The following is a 19,564-nucleotide window of genomic DNA, read 5'->3' on the forward strand; positions in this document are numbered from 1 at the left end:
TTTTCCTAAAAAAAAATTTACTTTTATTCAAAACACATCCACTGTTAAGTACAAAAACAAAGACAATCGTTTTCATGTAATTCAGTTTAGTGAGAGACCGTCTGAACAGTGTTGGGGTCCAATCAACTGGTTTTGTTTTAGCGAAACAACTGGGGAAAACTCTTTGGTACGGTTGGTGAGGGTGACCAAAAAGAACGGAAATGGTGAAATCACAACCCAGACATGATTGGCAATCAATACAATAGGAATTTACAATGGGCACTCACAAAAAGAGACGCTAACCGGGCAAGATGACGCTACTCTTAGGATGGATTCAACAGGAAGGCCCTGAGAAATCAAACCTCTTCCTCTCGGTAGCTAAAAACAGACGTTTAGAGTCGGTGCTCGCGGCTGCCGCTGTCTTATGGAGGCATCTGGGACGTGAGAAATCAAACGGCTCAATATTGATTAACTCCAAAGTTTGGAAATGGTCGAGTTTCCCAAGTTGTTTTTTAAACCTAGATGAGCTGTCCAGCTCAAACGGGAAGTAAAAAGCAAAGTTCATCTGCGTTCAATGCTTGTTCATTTCCCAAGTCCAATCTTCTTGGCTTCGGTTTCATAAATCAATAGCCTCCACATTTTAACTATGAAGACCTCAGCCTCTTCATCCAGCACCTGAGGAGACGAGGGACAATAGTTAGATAACGTGATCACAATTGGAGCCGGTCTTTAAAATGGGGCGAAAAGCTTAAACTTACCATCGCGACGTCATCTAAGATCCCTTGTGGTGTGCTGTGGGCCATTACCTGAGAAGAAACAACAGCAGTCGTGCTTAAAGAATAATTCATCTGGAAGTCGCTTTGGTTAAAAATAGTGCAATTAACTCTATACCCGCCATTTAAATCTGCATATTTACCCCAAGGGCATTTATTTTATTTATAAATGGCTTTTTTCCCATAATCTAATTAAAGGCATGCCTCATCTCTCAATTCAAATTCTGAAATTTGATCAATAAATTCTATTAGAATAATAAGACACTATCGTGCTGATATCAATCATATTTAATCATTTACATTGAAAAATTGCAATTGCATTAAATAATGTTTTCAGATTGTTTTAAATATTTTTTGAATAAACAAATAAGAGATGTTGGGGGAAAAAATGGTACTTTTAAACATGAACCTAAACCACCAGTAAGGTGGCGGAAGGTGACCGTCTTAATGAGTGAGTCATTGAGTCGTTCATTCAAACGATTGGTTGAAACAGATGATTTGGTCAAGAATAAGGCAGTCGTTTATTGTTTCAGACTCAACCGTTTTATAGAGTGCCGAAGTTATGACGTCACTTTGTAGGACAAGTCGGAAGTTAGCGGCGCATGGGTTCCCTCGATCGAAAAGCTATGCATTTTCCCCATAGACTTTTGGAAAATCGCAAAAAATAAGATCTGTGTTCAACAAAGAGTTGTGTCCCTTACACGTTTTGTCTATCAAGATAATCTTTACAAGTTAATCCAAAATGTATACATTTTTGAAGCCTATATAAAGTTTAAAAAACCACAAGCAGGTTATAACTGGTGTGTTTTATGTCATAGATCAAAACATGAAAATATTTAGAGGCTTATTAGAGAGATTTAGCAAAAAGAGGCTTAGAGAGATTTAGCAAAAACCCATTCAAAAAACCCGTAGACTTTAAGGCGAGGGAACCGGAAGTGCTAAAATGCGAACTCACTTCCGCGTTTTTGCCTACAAAGTGACGTCATAACTCCGGCACTCTATTCAAAACGGCAAATCATTTTGCTGTGAGATGCGTTATGGTTCTGCTGTGATCTTTGTTTGGAACTAATTTCACTGCTGAAATAAAACAAAAACAGTCAATATTGCGTCTAAGTGACTCAATATTAACTACTTGTTTATTGAAGGGAAACAGCACTCTTGATCATGTGATGTTGCTTAATATACTCCGCATTTCGATTTTTTTTTTACCACAGTATGTTACCAGAGTTTAACAGACTCTAATGAAGAAAACGGGTTTACCTTGGAGCAAACAAAGTCAACTAATGTGGCTTCTTCTTCACCAATGTACTCTACGATCTTCTTATTGATCCATGGTCGAATACGCTTCTCCATAAGTGTCTGTGAATGGCGGGAATATTCAAAGTTATACAATATTAAAACACGGCTTGGGAAATGAGCAGCAACACTTCCATAAAACGACCAGCATCGCTGCTTCTTACCGTGTCGACGACGGACCAGTCGAGCGGGTAGTTGAAGAGCTCTGGTTTGGCAGTGGGAATCTTCTCGATCAGACTCTTGATGTGTTTACGCTTCTCTTCCGTATTGACTCCTTTGCCTCCGTCAATCGCTCCCACATCTACTCCCTTATCCTCATCCTCGTAGTCTAAAGGCACCAGCTTCCTTTTCCGAGGCGCCTCGTCCACCTCATCGTCGTCGAAACGGTTGAAGACGCTTTCCACCGGGAGCTTCTTCCGTTTGGCTACGCTGGGCTGTCCCGGGCTACCGGATGAACCTTGCGATGGGATGAAAACATACATTTCTTTAAATACTCGCTTTATACAATACGGATTGCTTTCAAAGCAGCTCAACAGTAATAAACAAAAAAAATAACAGTATTCATTTTGCAAAGTTGGTCAATTATGAAACATTTTCAGCGGTAAAGCAGCATTAAAAAGACAATCTTGTCACTATTCAGCTCATGTCAGCTTGGTGTTGATTCAGTTTAGATCAATAACAGTGTGAATGTTAGCAATGTTGCATTGTTCATTAGTTATGAAGCAAACTCAGTTCAACTTAAGCACCACAGAAGAAAACTGTGCCATTATTCAGCTCAATTAAGTTCAATAACTGTATTGATGTGGCAAAAATGTATCCATTATGAAATGTCAATTCAGATATAAAACAGTATAATATAAAATTACTGAGTTAATATGAAAGAAATATATAATAAATTAAATAATTCAATCAAATACTATTTTTGAATAAATTTGATCAACTAATTTTTCATTAAACAAAATCTACTTAAAATGAAAAATTCAAATAGTAATAAAATGTATTATTTTTGTTATTTAGTACAATTATCTGTTAAATAACAGTGTTGATGTAACAAAATTCATTAATTATGAAACGAAGTCGATTCAGAAATAAAGCAGCTCTACAGAAGTCAATAGTGTGATTATTGAGCTCGGTTTAGTTCAAGTTTTGTTGTTATCCAATAGTGTCAGTGCAGGATAGTAAGTGAAAACTGAGCTAATAATCACTAAGAACTACATTAGTCAACATCTGAAGTGAATCAAAAAAGTTAATTAAAGTCATCCTAAGATATAACGGTCCTAAAGGTTTAGATACACTTCAAATTAGATACACTAAAGGTAAGATACACTTCAAATGTTGACTACAGTAGTGTTTTTTTTTTATTGGCCATGACATCCTGATCCAAAACCTTTCTGAAGTCAAACTCACCTAGTTTGAGGCTAAGGCCGATCTTGGGGCGGTTCTCGTCCTGGAGCAGGACCTCTGGTGGCGAGTTCTCGTGAGGGATGATTATGCCACAGGGCGACTCTTCTCTGGGCGTGTTGGGAGTGGCGTTTCCGCTGGCTGAAGACACTGAGGGGGCGGACGTGATGGGTCTCATGGTGGGTTTGAGGCAGGGTTTAGACTCCTCTTCATCCTCTAGCTCCTCCCCTTCCTCAACATCATCGTCAGAGGGAACGTGAGTGTGAACGTGCGTTTCTACGACTGCCTTACGGCGATCTCTGTCTCGTTCTCGGTCTCGTTCCCTGCCCCGGTCTCGCTCTTCTCGAGAGGGTTTGTGTTCTCTCTCCTCCTCAGGCTCAGGCTTCACGGGCGGCTGACGTAAACGCTCTGCCTCTTCCTCCATCTGATCAACACACGCGCAACACAAAATCAGTAATATATGACACAAAAAAAAAAAAAAAGAGCACAACAGTGACCAGTTTGGTCCCAGAAGTACGAAGAAGGTTCGAAGCCACGAAACACACCAGTCAGCACCGAGATAAATCACAAACTCTTTGATTTGCAAAAAGAAAGTATTTAAAAAAATCTAAAACAGAGGGTCCCATGAAACACTGGGAATTACATGATAAAAGACAGCATTATGTACAATTACTGACTCTCTATGAATAAAATATACTTAATTTTTTTTTTTTAAATAAATACATTTTTCATTAAAAATTAAATAATTATATTCAAATATAGTATTTAAATGAATTACGTTTTTTAAATTTTTATTAAAAGGCCCACTGAAGTGCCTTGAAACGCGCAGTATTATTCAATGTGTTGATGTAATTTCCACTGAAACAGGAAGATGGGAAGGGAAATATAAAGAAGCTCCTCCCCTTTTAAAAATAGCCAACAGCGTTTCGTTTACATCACAGCTCAGTCAGAGCCGGTAAAGCTGTGTTTGATAGTCTAATAGATTCTCCTTTTAGATTTAATATGAAAGCAAAACAGTGAACGTGATCATGCTGAGGATGTGTAGATTGAAGAGTGTGTAAGTTATGTTGCTGCATGACACCGGTGTTTTCTCTGCTGCTCGTCAGTGCTGTTTCTAACCCAGAGTCTGTCTAACCGTTTCTCCTCATAATCTCCTCCGTATCGCTTTAAAATACAGCAATCTGTGCAGAACTCAAATGTGTCCGATACGTTTTCTGGTCAGAGGCGGTTCTCCTGACACTCACGTGAAACCAGACTTCATTCACTCCAAAGGAAGCATATTATCACTGTCTATTCTAGAGAGCATTTGATTGGACAGAAAATCTGATGAGATGCTGAAGTGCAGTGATGTCATCAAAATCATTGATTGGCAGAAGTGAGAGACTAAGTTTTGAATGCTTATATCTTCTAAATGCTAAATTTTCTTCTAAAATGACGTCATTGTTTTAGAGCACACTAGCTTATGAATAACAGTAAGGCTAACATATTCATACTAACATATAAATACTAAATTCATACTTAAATTTTGATTTCATGGGGACTTTAAAATGGTTATTATATTATCAACATTAAATTATTATTATGCAAATAAATGTAAAAATAAATATTGACGACTAAAATTTTATTGTTTATTGTTATTTTTATTTAATCATTTTCATAATCATTTCATAGTCTGACTTGACAAAATACATTATGTTTGTGCATGTGTGCTGAGCATTCAAATATAGTATTTCAATTTTCATAAAAAAATATATTAAATAATTCCTTTAAATATGATATTTGTATTTATTTTTTGATTGTTCCATTTGATTAAAATGTATTTAAATAAATAAATAAATAAATAAATTTGAAGTGTATTTGCAAAACAGTGCATGAGTGAGTCTGGAGCAGTTCAGTGGTGGACTCACTCTGCGCAGCTCAGCGTCTGGATCTGGGTGTCCTTCTGCTAGCAGCCTCTGTCTGATCTCCTCCAGCTCTTCCTTCTCTCGTTTCCGGTCACGTTCATCCAGCTCTACCTCCTTCTCTCTGTCCCGCAGTCGCTTCTGAAGAGCGCTGCCCCTGCAGGAAAGCAGAGGAACACAAACCGTTTAGCTCACATCGAAATCCCGTCGTTTTTCAGATGGTCTGTTGCATACTGTACTCAAAAATGTCATGAGATAAATCTGATATTACATTTCTGAGAATCAGATTGTAAAAAAAAGTTCCCAGGCTGCCACAACTGAGATATTATTATTGTTTTGAGGCCCAGCCATCAGTTACATTAACTTTATTTTATTCCATGTGCTCTTAAATTGTTTTATAAATAACTTACAGGTTTGATTGTATGAAGCCTGATGTATAGGTTTGTCTGTGTATCTGTTTTACTACACCTGTTTGTTGTTGTTGTTTTTAAACTCGTTTTAAATAAGTTACAAAAGTTTGTTTTGAGTATGTTGTTGTGTTTAATACATTTCAGGGATTTGTTCTACAATATCCTGCCTTGTCAAACTCTAAATAAAACTCACTACCTACCTAGGTAATATGCAATTTCAGATCTATCTGCCTTCTAAATGTGATGTAAAAAGATAAATTATACACACAGTGGCACACAGAACTCACTTGTAGTATTTTGGGTCGTCTCTGTCATCATCATAGTCTTCAAGAAACTCCTTCAGCCGCTTCCCTTCTTTAGCCTGCGAGGATGATACGAAAAACATTCAGAAATGTAAACAGAAACATTCTCTATAATATAAATGTGTTTTAGATCAGGCTAAATTTCTGAATTAAATGCAATAGGGCTGTGCCAGACTAAAGATTTTATAGTCAACCTGTAGTTTTTCATTTTGCCTCATCATTAGTCAACTGGTTGCACGTTTATGAAATGGTTAAAATATATACTGGGGGAGGAGCATCGGAAAATAGTTTAAGTATCAAGGCTGAGAAAGAATATTATATTTATCATTACTAACAATGTTCTACATTACAGAGGAATACTAAACCATAATAATGAGCCTTTTTGTCTCTTTAAGTGCAAGCTTTTTTACAAGGCACGCACAAAAGTAATGATTATAAATGTGTCAGAAAAACCAGAAAGGAGACTGCATGAACATTTTAACAATTTATTGATAAACTAGTGTTTTCGGAGTCAATAGCTTTGTTTCTATCCAAAGTTGCGAATTTAACTTGTGCACAAAACTGGAATATCACGTAAAACATTTGCGAATAAAGCAGCGTTTCCATCCAGTGAGTCAAAAAGAAGAAAATCTTCACTTCCTGATAAACTGGTGTTAAATATCACTGAGAAAAATGGAAGTTGCTGCTGTAGGAGAGCCACTGTATATAATAAATGACTTGTTATATTGCTTTCGAGCCGGATGCCTGATGTTCGGGAACGCAGTCGTGTAAGACAGTCTAGACAAGTAAGACAGTTCTGGAAGGGAATTACACTGAACCACTTTGATGACAGACTTACTTCAGGCCTTTCTGAATAACCAAAACAACATTATAGATGCTGTGCAACAAGATCAGCCCGCTGGTTAGTCCAGTTATGCCGTCCCATCGCAAAGTCACGTGGCCTTTTTTTACGCGCATTTAGGAATTTATGCTGTAAATGTCGTTATTCTGTAAACCATCATAGTTTAAGCGCATGTTTTCTTACTGGATCAATTTGACTGACTAAGCTTCTTCTTGTCGACCATTTACAGCCCTAAAATACATTGAGAACAAAGTTGTGTAACCATTTCACGCCGGCGTTCCTCCTCTCTCTCGATCTCCTTGCTGTAGTCTCTGGCTTTCTTCCTCTCTCTGAGCTCCCAGTTCTTCAGGCGCTGTTGAGCGACAGTAATTAAAGAAAATAAATAGCCTATCAAAACAGCTAATCATCCAATGATGTGATCAGACAGACTGAATACAGAGAAAGAGCGATCACTCACCTCCTGATACGCCGCCTCTTTCTCTCGCAGCTTCCTCTCCAGTTTGCGCCGTTCGTACGCCTCTTCTTCATCTTCCTCACGATCACGCTTCTTATCCTTATCTCGGTCTCTATCGCGACTCTGTTCTCTGAAAACCAACCGCACCCAATCACATGTGATACGTGTCATTTATTGTATACCCAGAACATCATTTTTTGAGCCACAACATCTAGATATTTTGGCATATATACAGGTCCTTCTCAAAAAATTTGCATATTGTGATAAAGTTCATTATTTTCCATAATGTAAGGATGAAAATTTAACTTTCATATATTTTAGATTAATTGCACACCAACTGAAATATTTCAGGTCTTTTATTGTTTTAATACTGATGATTCTGGCATACAGCTCATGAAAACCCAAAATTCCTGTCTCAAAAAATTAGCATATCATGAAAAGGGTCTCTAAACGAGCTATTAACCTAATCATCTGAATCAACTAATTAACTCTAAACACCTGCAAAAGATTCCTGAGGCTTTTAAAAACTCCCAGCCTGTTTCATTACTCAAAACCGCAATCATGGGTAAGACTGCCGACCTGACTGCTGTCCAGAAGGCCATCATTGACACCCTCAAGCAAGAGGGTAAGACACAGAAAGAAATTTCTGAACAAATAGGCTGTTCCCAGAGTGCTGTATCAAGGCACCTCAGTGGTAAGTCTGTGGGAAGGAAAAAGTGTGGCAAAAAACGCTGCACAACGAGAAGAGGTGACCGGACCCTGAGGAAGATTGTGGAGAAGGACCGATTCCAGACCTTGGGGGACCTGCGGAAGCAGTGGACTGAGTCTGGAGTAGAAACATCCAGAGCCACCGTGCACAGGCGTGTGCAGGAAATGGGCTACAGGTGCCGCATTCCCCAGGTCAAGCCACTTTTGAACCAGAAACAGCAGCAGAAGTGCCTGACCTGGGCTACAGAGAAGCAGCACTGGACTGTTGCTCAGTTGTGCATGTCATTCGGAAATCAAGGTGCCAGAGTCTGGAGGAAGACTGGGGAGAATGAAATGCCAAAATGCCTGAAGTCCAGTGTCAAGTACCCACAGTCAGTGATGGTCTGGGGTGCCATGTCAGCTGCTGGTGTTGGTCCACTGTGTTTTATCAAGGGCAGGGTCAATGCAGCTAGCTATCAGGAGATTTTGGAGCACTTCATGCTTCCATCTGCTAAAAAAGCTTTATGGAGATGAAGATTTCATTTTTCAGCACGACCTGGCACCTGCTCACAGTGCCAAAACCACTGATAGATGGTTTACTGACCATGGTATTACTGTGCTCAATTGGCCTGCCAACTCTCCTGACCTGAATCCCATAGAGAATCTGTGGGATATTGTGAAGAGAAAGTTGAGAGACGCAAGACCCAACACTCTGGATGAGCTTAAGGCCGCTACCGAAGCATCCTGGGCCTCCATAACACCTCAGCAGTGCCACAGGCTGATTGCCTCCATGCCACGCCGCATTGAAGCAGTCATTTCTGCAAAAGGATTCCCGACCAAGTATTGACTATTGAGTGCATAACTGAACATAATTATTTGAAGGTTGACTTTTTTTTTTGTATTAAAATACTTCTTTTATTGGTCGGATGAAATATGCTAATTTTTTGAGACAGGAATTTTGGGTTTTCATGAGCTGTATGCCAAAATCATCAGTATTAAAACAATAAAAGACCTGAAATATTTCAGTTGGTGTGCAATGAATCTAAAATATATGAAAGTTTAATTTTTATCATTACATTATGGAAAAAAATCAACTTTATCACAATATGCTAATTTTTTGAGAAGGACCTGTATATATAGCTCTACAAAAAATATTATACAAAAAAAGATAAGCAATATGTATATGGTTAAATATTTAAATTATTATACATTAATATTAGATAAACATAAATGAGAAAATGTGTGTATATAGTCAAACCAAAAATTATTCAGACACCAGATATAATTTTTTATATTTTTTTTACTAGTAGGTGCTAGTAAGGATAGCAAAATAAAGTAAACTGACATATTATACCCAAAAATTGTTCATACAGTGGATTAACAGTAAAATATATAAAAATTTGGGATCAAAAATTATTCAGACACTTTGACCTGATCATGTTTTGCTGAAGTGTTTTTTTCTGTAATTGCTAATGCGATCTTTTTACACCACAGACTGAACAAAATTAAAAGTGACATTTTATGCCCCTTTTCACAAGATGTATTATAAATCCATTGTGTCCCCAGAATGTGTCTGTGACATTTCATCTCAAAATACCCCCCAGATCATTTATTATAGCTTGTCAAAGTTGCCCCCCTTTTTTCTGTGTGGCCAAAATCGCGTCGTTTTGGTACGTGTCCCTTTAAATGCAAATGAGCTGCTGTTCCCCTCCTCCGTTCACACGTCCTTTACACGCCCTTCCGATACTCCAGCAAAAACAAACGCGAATTTCAGTCAAATCTCAGAAAGAACCAGTAACTCAACTTTTAGACGCACATGGACGTTTCTGAATGGTTAGTGGATACATGGATGTAGATGTTGTGGAGTTACATTGATTAACCCCTTAAAGCTCCAGTAGGTCACTTTGTAAACAAATATTTGTTAAAACTGTCATTATGTCCAGACAGTAGAATATGAGACAGATAATCTGTGAAAAAAATCAAGCTCCTCTGGCTCCTCCCTGTGGTCCTATTGCCATTTGCAGAAATACACCGCTCCCGGTCAGAAACAACCAATCAGAGCCAGGAGGAATGTCTTAGCAGTGTCAATCACGCTCGTGTACGCGCTTGATCACCCCTCTCTTGCCCAGCGCAAGCGCGTAACGTCGTTCGTGCCTCTCCTGTTCGAACTCGTTCATCCAAATGAATGAATCTTTTTTCGAGTCATTTCGTTCATTCAACGAACGAAATGACCTGAAAAAAGATTTGTTCATTTTGATGAACGAGTTCGAACAGGATCACGAACGTGCATCACAGAACAGAGCAAGGCGAGCATTTGTGCTTACAAAACTTAAAGTTTTGTATTTATTTTTTAAATGACCGATCGTTTCGCTAGATAAGACCCTTATTCATCGTCTGGTATCGTTTAAAACCCTTTGAAGCTGCGCTGAAACTGTCATTTGGACCTCGAAACATTTGTGTCCTATTGAAGTCCATTATATGGAGAAAAAGCCTGGAATGTTTTCATCAAAAACCTTAATTTCTTTTCGACTGAAGAAAGAAAGACATGGACATCTTAGATGAAATGGGGGTGAGTAAATTATCAGCAAAAGTTTTTTTTTAAAGTGAACTAATTATTTAACGTTATCTTACTAGCTATTTATAACTTATAGAAAGAGTGCAACGTTATAAAATTACATGTATTGCAAAATACTTAATGATTTGAGGACCAAGTTTGTAGTCAAAGTATGGGCAGGCCATAGTCAATGTAAAGCATATTGTTGATGTTTCGTCCCTATTAGTGAATGTGCCATAACTGTTTATAATCCGCCGTCATCGGTGGTCCTGCTTACTAGCCTGCGCGTTCACGACAGGCTCCGCTGTGGGGGAGGAGCTGTGGAGGGAGGAGCTGTGGAGGGAGGAGCTGTGGGGGAGGAGCTGTGGAGGGAGGAGCTGTGGGGGGAGGACGTGTGGAGGGAGGAGCTGTGGAGGGAGGAGCTGTGGGGGGAGGAGCTGTGGGGGGAGGAGCTGTGGGGGAGGAGCTGTGGAGGGAGGAGCTGTGGGGGAGGAGCTGTGGAGGGAGGAGCTGTGGGGGAGGAGCTGTGGAGGGAGGAGCTGTGGGGGAGGAGCTGTGGGGGGAGGAGCTGTGGGGGAGGAGCTGTGGAGGGAGGAGCTGTGGAGGGAGGAGCTGTGGGGGAGGAGCTGTGGAGGGAGGAGCTGTGGGGGAGGAGCTGTGGAGGGAGGAGCTGTGGAGGGAGGAGCTGTGGGGGAGGAGCTGTGGAGGGAGGAGCTGTGGGGGAGGAGCTGTGGAGGGAGGAGCTGTGGAGGGAGGAGCTGTGGGGGAGGAGCTGTGGAGGGAGGAGCTGTGGAGGGAGGAGCTGTGGAGGGAGGAGCTGTGGAGGGAGGAGCTGTGGGGGAGGAGCTGTGGAGGGAGGAGCTGTGGGGGAGGAGCTGTGGAGGGAGGAGCTGTGGGGGAGGAGCTGTGGAGGGAGGAGCTGTGGGGGAGGAGCTGTGGGGGAGGAGCTGTGGAGGGAGGAGCTGTGGGGGTGGAGCTGTGGAGGGAGGAGCTGAGGAGGGAGGAGCTGTGGTGGGAGGGCTGTAGCGCAACAGAGAGCAAGGGGGTTGGACCTGTAAGTTGTGCTTGTTCAAATTTTCAGGCTAAGTCAGGCATTTTTAGAGTTGTTTTTTCTGAGTGACACACACAAAACTAAAGACTCATAACGCCAAAACTACAGCAAGGAGAGTCAAAAGGTAGGTATCGTTTGATAGAACTCTTAATTTTTTTTGAAAATATGAATTACATTACATTTGGACATTCTCCTGCCGAGAAACTGCTTATAAATTTATAAAATATAAATTCATATTTTTTGATTTTGCGTATCTTTCTTATTTTACATGGAATAAACTCAGGATGGAAATACGGTAGGGGAAAAATTCTTTATTGGTAAAGTTCCCCTAAATGTGAGCTGCATCTGGATCAAATTTTGTGGTGATAGCATAAAGTACTCTAAATTTACAGCATTTGGAAAAAAGTTAGCCTTTTTGTCAAATAACTCAGCACTACTTAAGAGATTTTCAAATTGGCTACATTGACTGTAACGTTCAGACTCTGAGCTTTCACATGACACCTATTTTGTGTTGATCAAGGCAGTATTTGTAAAAAATACGTTAATGAATATTTTCGCAGCTAGGTGGCACCCGCGTGCGGTACACACTGGTTTAGAGGGACTTAGCACTCGTTCAGAGTTGATCGAAGTGTTTAGATGCATTTACGATCTGTGCATGCTTCATGAAGTTATAAGCGAAAACCAAACGCGAGTGCTCCATCAACATATACACTTGGCGACGTGCGTCTGCGGGATTTTTTGTGTTAGAACTCCATAAGGAATATCTTTAGTTCTGAGAGATGGATTATTTCGAGTTCGGGTTGAGTCATTTTAATCGTAAGCATCTGCTGTAATAATGATGCGTCATTTTCCACAATCGGAGCATGTTTCATGAAGTTACGAGCGGAAATGTGTCTTAAATTCAGCATCCATATATGATATACATATGGGTCTTGAGGGGCTTCATGTACACAAACTCGGCTCAAGTTTAGTAAAAAGCGTATCAAACATATCAACTGATTTGATAACCGAGTTCTTGTCATATTTTATTACCATTTTCTAAACTGTATCGAATAAACAGTGATAATGTGAGAAATGTTGAAGGTGTCTAAATAAATGTTGGTTTGACTGTATTAGGGCTGTCCCCGACTAACTTAAAACGAGACAAACACTTGAACACGCAACGTTTCACGTACCTGGATCGGCTGCGGTCTTCACTGATGTCACGACTTCTGTCTCTCTCCCAGTCCCTCTCTCTCTCACGCTCTTTCGTGCGCTCGCGGTCTCGATCTCTTTCTCTCTCCCTCTCGCGTTCTCGCTCTCTCTCGCGCTCCCTCTCTCGGTCTTTCTCCCGCTCGCGGTCTCGTCGTTCGCGCTCCCTCTCGCGCTCCTTGTCTCTCTCCTTGCGCTCGCGGTCCAGCTCTTGCCTCTCCTTCTCTCTCTTTCCTTTTTCTTCTTCCAATTTCTGTGGGAAAACGGGGAGGGAAGTTTTCAGATTAGCAACTGCTCATGCACAACATGAGTACATAACACAATATCAATTTATGAGGAAGTGGTTTACAGTTCCTGCCATTCAGATTCGCTCATATTAAGGGACCAAGTCTAAGACCACTAGAGAAAATTATTCTAATTAGCATTTAATTTTTTTTAAATTATATTATCATCATAAGGAGTGAAAAATGAAAAACAAAATGATGATGAATCTACACTCACATCAAATATTTATTTGATTAGTAACATTAAAGAAATCTTATATAGAACACAAAATAATTAATTTTGAGTTTGCAATTCCTTTTGGTAGTTTTAGTGAGATAGAAATTACACACTTTGAAAATGTTCTTCATGCATGTCAGGATTGTCTTACAATTTTTCTAAAGCATTATCTAAACGAATAAGATTTTTAATGTGGAGTCTTGGACTTTTGAATCGCCCTGTATGATGACAGATAAAAATCAAGCAACTGTTCAGCAATTAATAAAAGGAAACCTGGAAACCACTTTTGAAATATAAATTTGACATTGCTGCAACTGAATAAGATGAGAAACAGTTGAGGGCGCTGTAATATCCGTCTCATCACATGATCAATAGAAAGAGGCTTCAATCCTTGTGAAACTAGTTGTTTGTGCACTTACAGGTGTTGACTAACGACTCACAGCGCTTCCGTGGCCCTACAAGCCTTTATTGTTAGGCCTGGGAGGAAAAGCAGGTCAAAGGATTCACAAGGACAAAATAAAAAAAATAAAAACTATTCTCTTTGCTTGCAACAATCTGACAATCAACTTCCAGACATTTTGAAAACATTGTGACAGGAGCATTGCATACTGTATTTGTTAAGATTTGTTTCTTTTTCTTTGTGGTTTGGATAGTAAAGGCAACAAACGAAGGTGTAGAGACTGCTTACCCCACTGCAGACGACACGGGCCTCAGAGGATCTGACCGAGCAATTATGTAATGCACTGAAGCCCAGCATGACACCCACGGCTTTAGTTTTATTTCAACAGCTCTATTATTAAAATATCCGTCCAGAGAGGCGTCTATCAACAGCTTCTACTTCCCAGAAAACTAAAGGCTCGTGGATTCATTATAAATACAATTTAAAGAGTCTAATTTTACTACAAAATATGCTGAACTATTTTATAAGCGTTGAACCATGGGTGTTATGCAACTCTGAGCAGCAGCAACAAATGAACATGTAGACAGGAGGTAAAGACAAGACAGGAATTTAGCCGAAAACAATTACATAAACGTAAAAGGACGCTTCTGCATTGATTTAGATTTAAATAAGTTGCTCTTATTATCGCTGCTCTTAAATAACATTTCTGGTTAATTTGGGTTGTATTTAACAGGGAAGCAAGACAGGATAGATTAGTAGGCTTTGTGAATCTTTAGATCGGTTTATATCAAGTCTTCATTGACTAGTATTACATTAATAACAACTTGCTACAAACCACTCAGAACATAAAGCAATACTTTTAAATGCACATGTTGCTACTCACTTGCTAGGGTGATGTCAGTGGTTACTAACGAGTCCAATTAATTTAAATAAAGCTGAAATAAAATATAGATAATAGATCAATATGCTAATATGCTGCTCAAGAAACATTTCTGATTATTATTATCATGTATGATGAAAACAGTTACTGTTTACTGTATTTTTGATTTAAAAAATGCAGCCATGGCCAAGTCAGATATATATATATATATATATATATATATATATATATATATATATATATATATATATAGATATTGCACGTGTCCCTCCTTCAATGCAAGTCTAATTAGAAACTGAAAGTGCATGATTTGAGGAACTGGTGCAAGACGAATGATGTGTCAAAGTTTAATACTTAGTGTTAATTAATTAGATGTTAGCTGTAATTTTCTGTACTTGAAAAAAGGGGTTTATAGTAATTCTGTGTGACTTTAGCTGTACAAAATGTTAAGACGAAAGAACACAAAAAAGTAAACATTCAGTGAACACACGAACACTTAACAGGAAAGAAAAGAGTGCAAGCAAGCAGGAATGTAGAGATGTTGGCAGACTAAATCACAAAGCGAATTCATACCTGTAAAATCTTCAGAAAGTCCGTGTGCTGTGGAGGGGCGCCCCCTACTTTTACAAGAGCCGAATGGGCCAAATCACTGTTATTCAAGTCAGCAGTATTTATTATAGCACCAACATCACTTTTACTAGCAGACCCACACAGGTTCACTGGCCGCCCATATCTTGGGAGAACCACAAAATATGCAGTTTACCAGCTTATCGCTTTTATAAACACCATAGAGTTGAGCTCACACACACTTTTGACACCCCTTGATATTATTTCGATATTAAAAACCCAGAACGAGAATATCAGACCGAGTCGGTGCAGTTGCCCCTGTGCAAGTCCTCCTGAAGGGGGCGCCCAGTACAAGTAGAGAAAAATGGAAAGCTCATACTTACATCCTATGCTTGCAACTTTTTCCAAAGCTGTGAGATTCATCTTGGTTTAGTCACCATATGATCTCTATCATAATGGTGGGGTTTAATGAATAGATTAGCTTTTAGGGAAGTGCACAGAACGTCCATGCATTGTATGTGTTGATTACATTTCCCACCCTTAACATGGAGGCCACGCTACAGTTTACACAAGCCAGCGCTAAAAATGCTCTGGACTCAAATGTTTCCTAACTTCTGCACTATATCAAGTTAAATCTTAAGTATAATAAAAGTTTTGCTGTTTACAGGCTAAATATCTATTCATGCTGGTATGTTGTCAAACTAAACTAGGTGTAAGAGGCTGTTGTGCTCTACCTGTGAGATGGAGTAAATTAGCATGTATTTTACCTTATGGGTATCGCGGAATTTGTTGATCTCCCTGGAAATCAAATCTCTTTTGTCATCTTCCATTTCCATGGCATTGATGTCATCCTAAACAGCCAAAGACAGAAAATGGAGAGCATGGTTAACCTGTGACCCTATATCTACTTATATAATACTGACATTATAGAAAGCAAATGTTTGGTGATCACTGCAAAGAGATTTTTATCTTGTTTTTGAAGAAGTGTCTCTGACATCTGTTTGATCAAAAGGGAAATATTACAATTCTAACTAGCAGTTTTCTATTTTAATATACTTTAAATCTTTAAAAACATTACTCCAGTCTTCAGTGTCACATGACTCTTCAGAAATCATCCTAATATGCTGATTTGCTGCTAAATTATTATTGGTGCTAAGTTATTAATATTGTTTCTTGTCATCAATGTTGAAAACAGATTTTGCTGCTTAACAATTTTAAGGATTCTTTGATTTATATAAAGTTTAACTTCAAGTCAAAATTTGAAATACATTTTTTGTAACAATAAATGTCTTCTTTACAATCACTTTTGATTAGTTTTAATGCTTCCTTGCTGAATAAAAGTATTAATTACTTTCTCTTTTTTTAATCTTTCTTACCCCAAAATCTGTTTAACTAAAAATTGAGCAGCAAATCATCATATTAGAATGATTTCTGAAGAATCATGTGACTCTGAAGACTGAAGTAATGATGCTGAAAATTCAGCTTTGATCACAGAAATAAATGTAAAAATATATTTACATAATACATTTAAATAATACATATATATACAAATGTCTTATAAAAAAACATTACAGAGAAGGACCAGCCAAGATGAACTAAAGCCAACCTCGCCCTTCTTGTCTCTCTTCTTTTTGCGGCGACTCGACTCGTCGTCCTGTGATGGAGCATTGAGCTCGTTTGAATACTCTCGGATCAGGCCGTCAATGGCACCTTTGACAATTTGGTCCCGCTTCTTAGTTTCTTCATCCAGAACCTCCTCTTCCTCGTCGCCAGCATCCTCTGCCTTGCCATTCTGCCAGATACACAGAAGATCATAACTCAGAATATTTTTGAAGCAGAACGCATCTCACATTAGCCATGTTTCCATCTAAAGTTGCGAATTTAACTAATGCACAAAATGGGAATGTCGCATAAAACGTTTGCGAATAAGACAGCGTTTCCATACAGTTAGTCAAAGAGAACAAAATAGCCACTTCCTGATAAACAAGTGCTAAGTATCACCAAGAAAAGTAAGAGAAGCTATTGTATATAATAACTTTGGAATATAATAAATTATTTGCATCTCAGATCGCGCAGACGAAACGCAATAAATGCATTTCGGAGGCGGATGCGTGATGTTTGGGAAGGCAGTCGTGTAAGACAGTTCTGGGAGGGAATTACACTGCACCACTTTGACAACAAACGTTTCTCAGGCATTTCAGATGCTGTGCAACGAGATCGGCCCGCTCATTAGTCCAGTTATGCAGTCCCATCGCAAAGTCATGTGACTTTTTCAATGCACATCAAGGAATTTATTCTGTACGTTTATTTGGTTTCCATCGCAGTTCATGCACGTTTTCTTATCGGAGAAAAAATTTATCCAACTTAAATGAACGCATATGTTTTTTTATGCTCATTTTTAGAATTTAACCACATCTTGGGATTTCCATCCAACGTTTTTTAAGCGATATCCAGAATTACACATAAAAATAGGTAACAATTTTGGAAACAAAATATAAAGTAAAAAAAACAACTGTATTTTCACAATTGTGGATACCAGTTGCAAAATCGAATATGCATTTGAAGTAGGGCTGCACGATATTGGTAAAAAATGACATTGCGATATTTTATTTTTCTGCGATATATATTGCGATATAAAAACAATTTCACCAGATGACTTGAATAGCTCTATTTGGAAAGAATGAATCATTCTAGAATGACTGGGGTGGTTTTGTCATGGAGTAAATCCGCATAGTAAATAATATTAATAGAATGTTAACTAATGTTAACTAATGTAATTACCTAGAGTTTAATAAATGGAACCTTATTGTAAAGTGTTTCCGGTGTGTTATGTCTCTTGAGTTCAGTGTTGGACAGATCAGTTGTTTTAACCATTCATTAAAGTGAATCGGTTCAAAGGAGTCATTAGTTCGCGAATCGGACGTGTCATTAACGGACCACGGCACACGTTGTGTGATTATCCCGGCAATTTAGGACATGATTGCACAAGATTTGTCGACACAGAAAACATTTCATCACTGGATAGATATTTTTTTGTTTATTGAAAGTGTTGTTCAGAAGAAAAATAAAACTTCGGTCTTCCGACCTTATACCATTGTGTATTTTTAAAGATATTCAGTCAACTACATTAATATGCGCGAGGGAGGGAGAGAGAGCAAGACAGTTTGAAGACGATGAGAGTGTGCGCGCGCGCAACCGGCGCTTTCACTCTCTCTGCTCGTTCTCTCAGTTAAACAAGCGCAGCAGTCACACATCTACATCACTCACCGGTCAAATAAGGCTTCGGCGGGACAAAAATACGCTTTAGTAAGGCTGACACAAAACAGAGCGCAAGTTCCAGTCTTCTTGGGCTTGATGTTTAAACTGACAGGACTTGCAAATTGATAAACTCTCACTCTATGATGGTTAAACTTTGCAATTAATCTGCAAATCACAAGCGTTATAGGCCGGGGAGCTGCTGGCCTGTAGCCTACTGATCATGAATCACGGATCAACTATGATCCCTATACTTGACATCGAACATCCTGCGATGTGACTATTGTGGATGCGCACATCGATGCTAAAACGATACATCGTGCTGCCTTAATTGGAAGACACAAATACTCTTCTCATACAAATAAGTAAACACTGTTTTAGTTTAGTATCGCCTGGATATCAAACTGGTCTAATACTAACTCCATTTTCACTGACGCTCTTCTTCTTTGCTTTCCACTCGTCCAGTTGTGCTTTGGTTTTGGCGTCAACTTTGACCAGAAGTTTCTTTTCTCCAACCTGCAACTCATGTAGCAGCCGTAGAGCTCGTAGAGTAGATTCAGGCTCTTTGTACTCGCAGAAACCAAACGCTAAACGCAAATGAAAAAAAAAATATCTGTGATATCTATCAACGTTCAGTCAGGCAGTCCAACAAACTGAGATGTTGTGTGTTAAAAACATATTTACCTTGGAGTTTCCCTGAGGCACCTTGAACTCTTTTCCAGCTCAACACCAAACCACATTTCTGAAACACAATTGGTTATCGTCAATATTCGTCAACTTTTAAACCAAGAACTATTTCACTTCAGATTAAAACTCAAATTGTTATCAAGTGGAACTATTTCATGATCTCTGGTGCAAAGTCCTCTACATTGGTGAATGCATTAGACTGTATTGTTATTCTGGATGTGCTCATACTTACGGCCAGCAGCTGTCGGATGAGCATATCAGAAGCTTTCTCAGAGATGTTCCCTACAAACACGGTGGTTGTGGGACCGTTGTTGTCATCGTCGTCTTTTGCACGAGCAGCCATACTTTCCTTCCTGGGAGCAGCAACTTTACTAACCACAGACATCGCCGTGGGCAAAAGAACCTGATACATCACATCACAATTAATACTGTAG

General features: G+C 39.0%; 1 protein-coding gene across 1 annotated transcript in view; it reads right to left on the reverse strand.

The window, feature by feature from the left end:
• The window catches only part of rbm25b (RNA binding motif protein 25b), a 26,386-nt gene continuing 6,822 nt past the window's right edge, over nt 1-19,564 (reverse strand). The window contains exons 5-19 of the mRNA XM_077219500.1: nt 19,363-19,533; nt 19,128-19,185; nt 18,864-19,030; nt 16,795-16,980; nt 15,956-16,039; nt 12,825-13,093; nt 7,361-7,487; nt 7,166-7,255; nt 6,048-6,121; nt 5,357-5,507; nt 3,456-3,873; nt 2,213-2,505; nt 2,013-2,111; nt 738-785; nt 1-654 (exon numbers count right to left, since the gene is read on the reverse strand). Coding sequence (XP_077075615.1) covers nt 562-654; nt 738-785; nt 2,013-2,111; nt 2,213-2,505; nt 3,456-3,873; nt 5,357-5,507; nt 6,048-6,121; nt 7,166-7,255; nt 7,361-7,487; nt 12,825-13,093; nt 15,956-16,039; nt 16,795-16,980; nt 18,864-19,030; nt 19,128-19,185; nt 19,363-19,533 — 2,328 coding nt within the window. The 3' untranslated portion in view covers nt 1-561. The remainder of the gene's footprint in view (nt 655-737; nt 786-2,012; nt 2,112-2,212; nt 2,506-3,455; nt 3,874-5,356; nt 5,508-6,047; nt 6,122-7,165; nt 7,256-7,360; nt 7,488-12,824; nt 13,094-15,955; nt 16,040-16,794; nt 16,981-18,863; nt 19,031-19,127; nt 19,186-19,362; nt 19,534-19,564) is intronic.

Source organism: Siphateles boraxobius, unplaced genomic scaffold (genome assembly GCF_051911475.1).
Source record: "Siphateles boraxobius isolate OS27281-9 unplaced genomic scaffold, OSU_SipBor_1 8, whole genome shotgun sequence".
NCBI classification, from domain to species: Eukaryota; Metazoa; Chordata; class Actinopteri; order Cypriniformes; family Leuciscidae; genus Siphateles; species Siphateles boraxobius.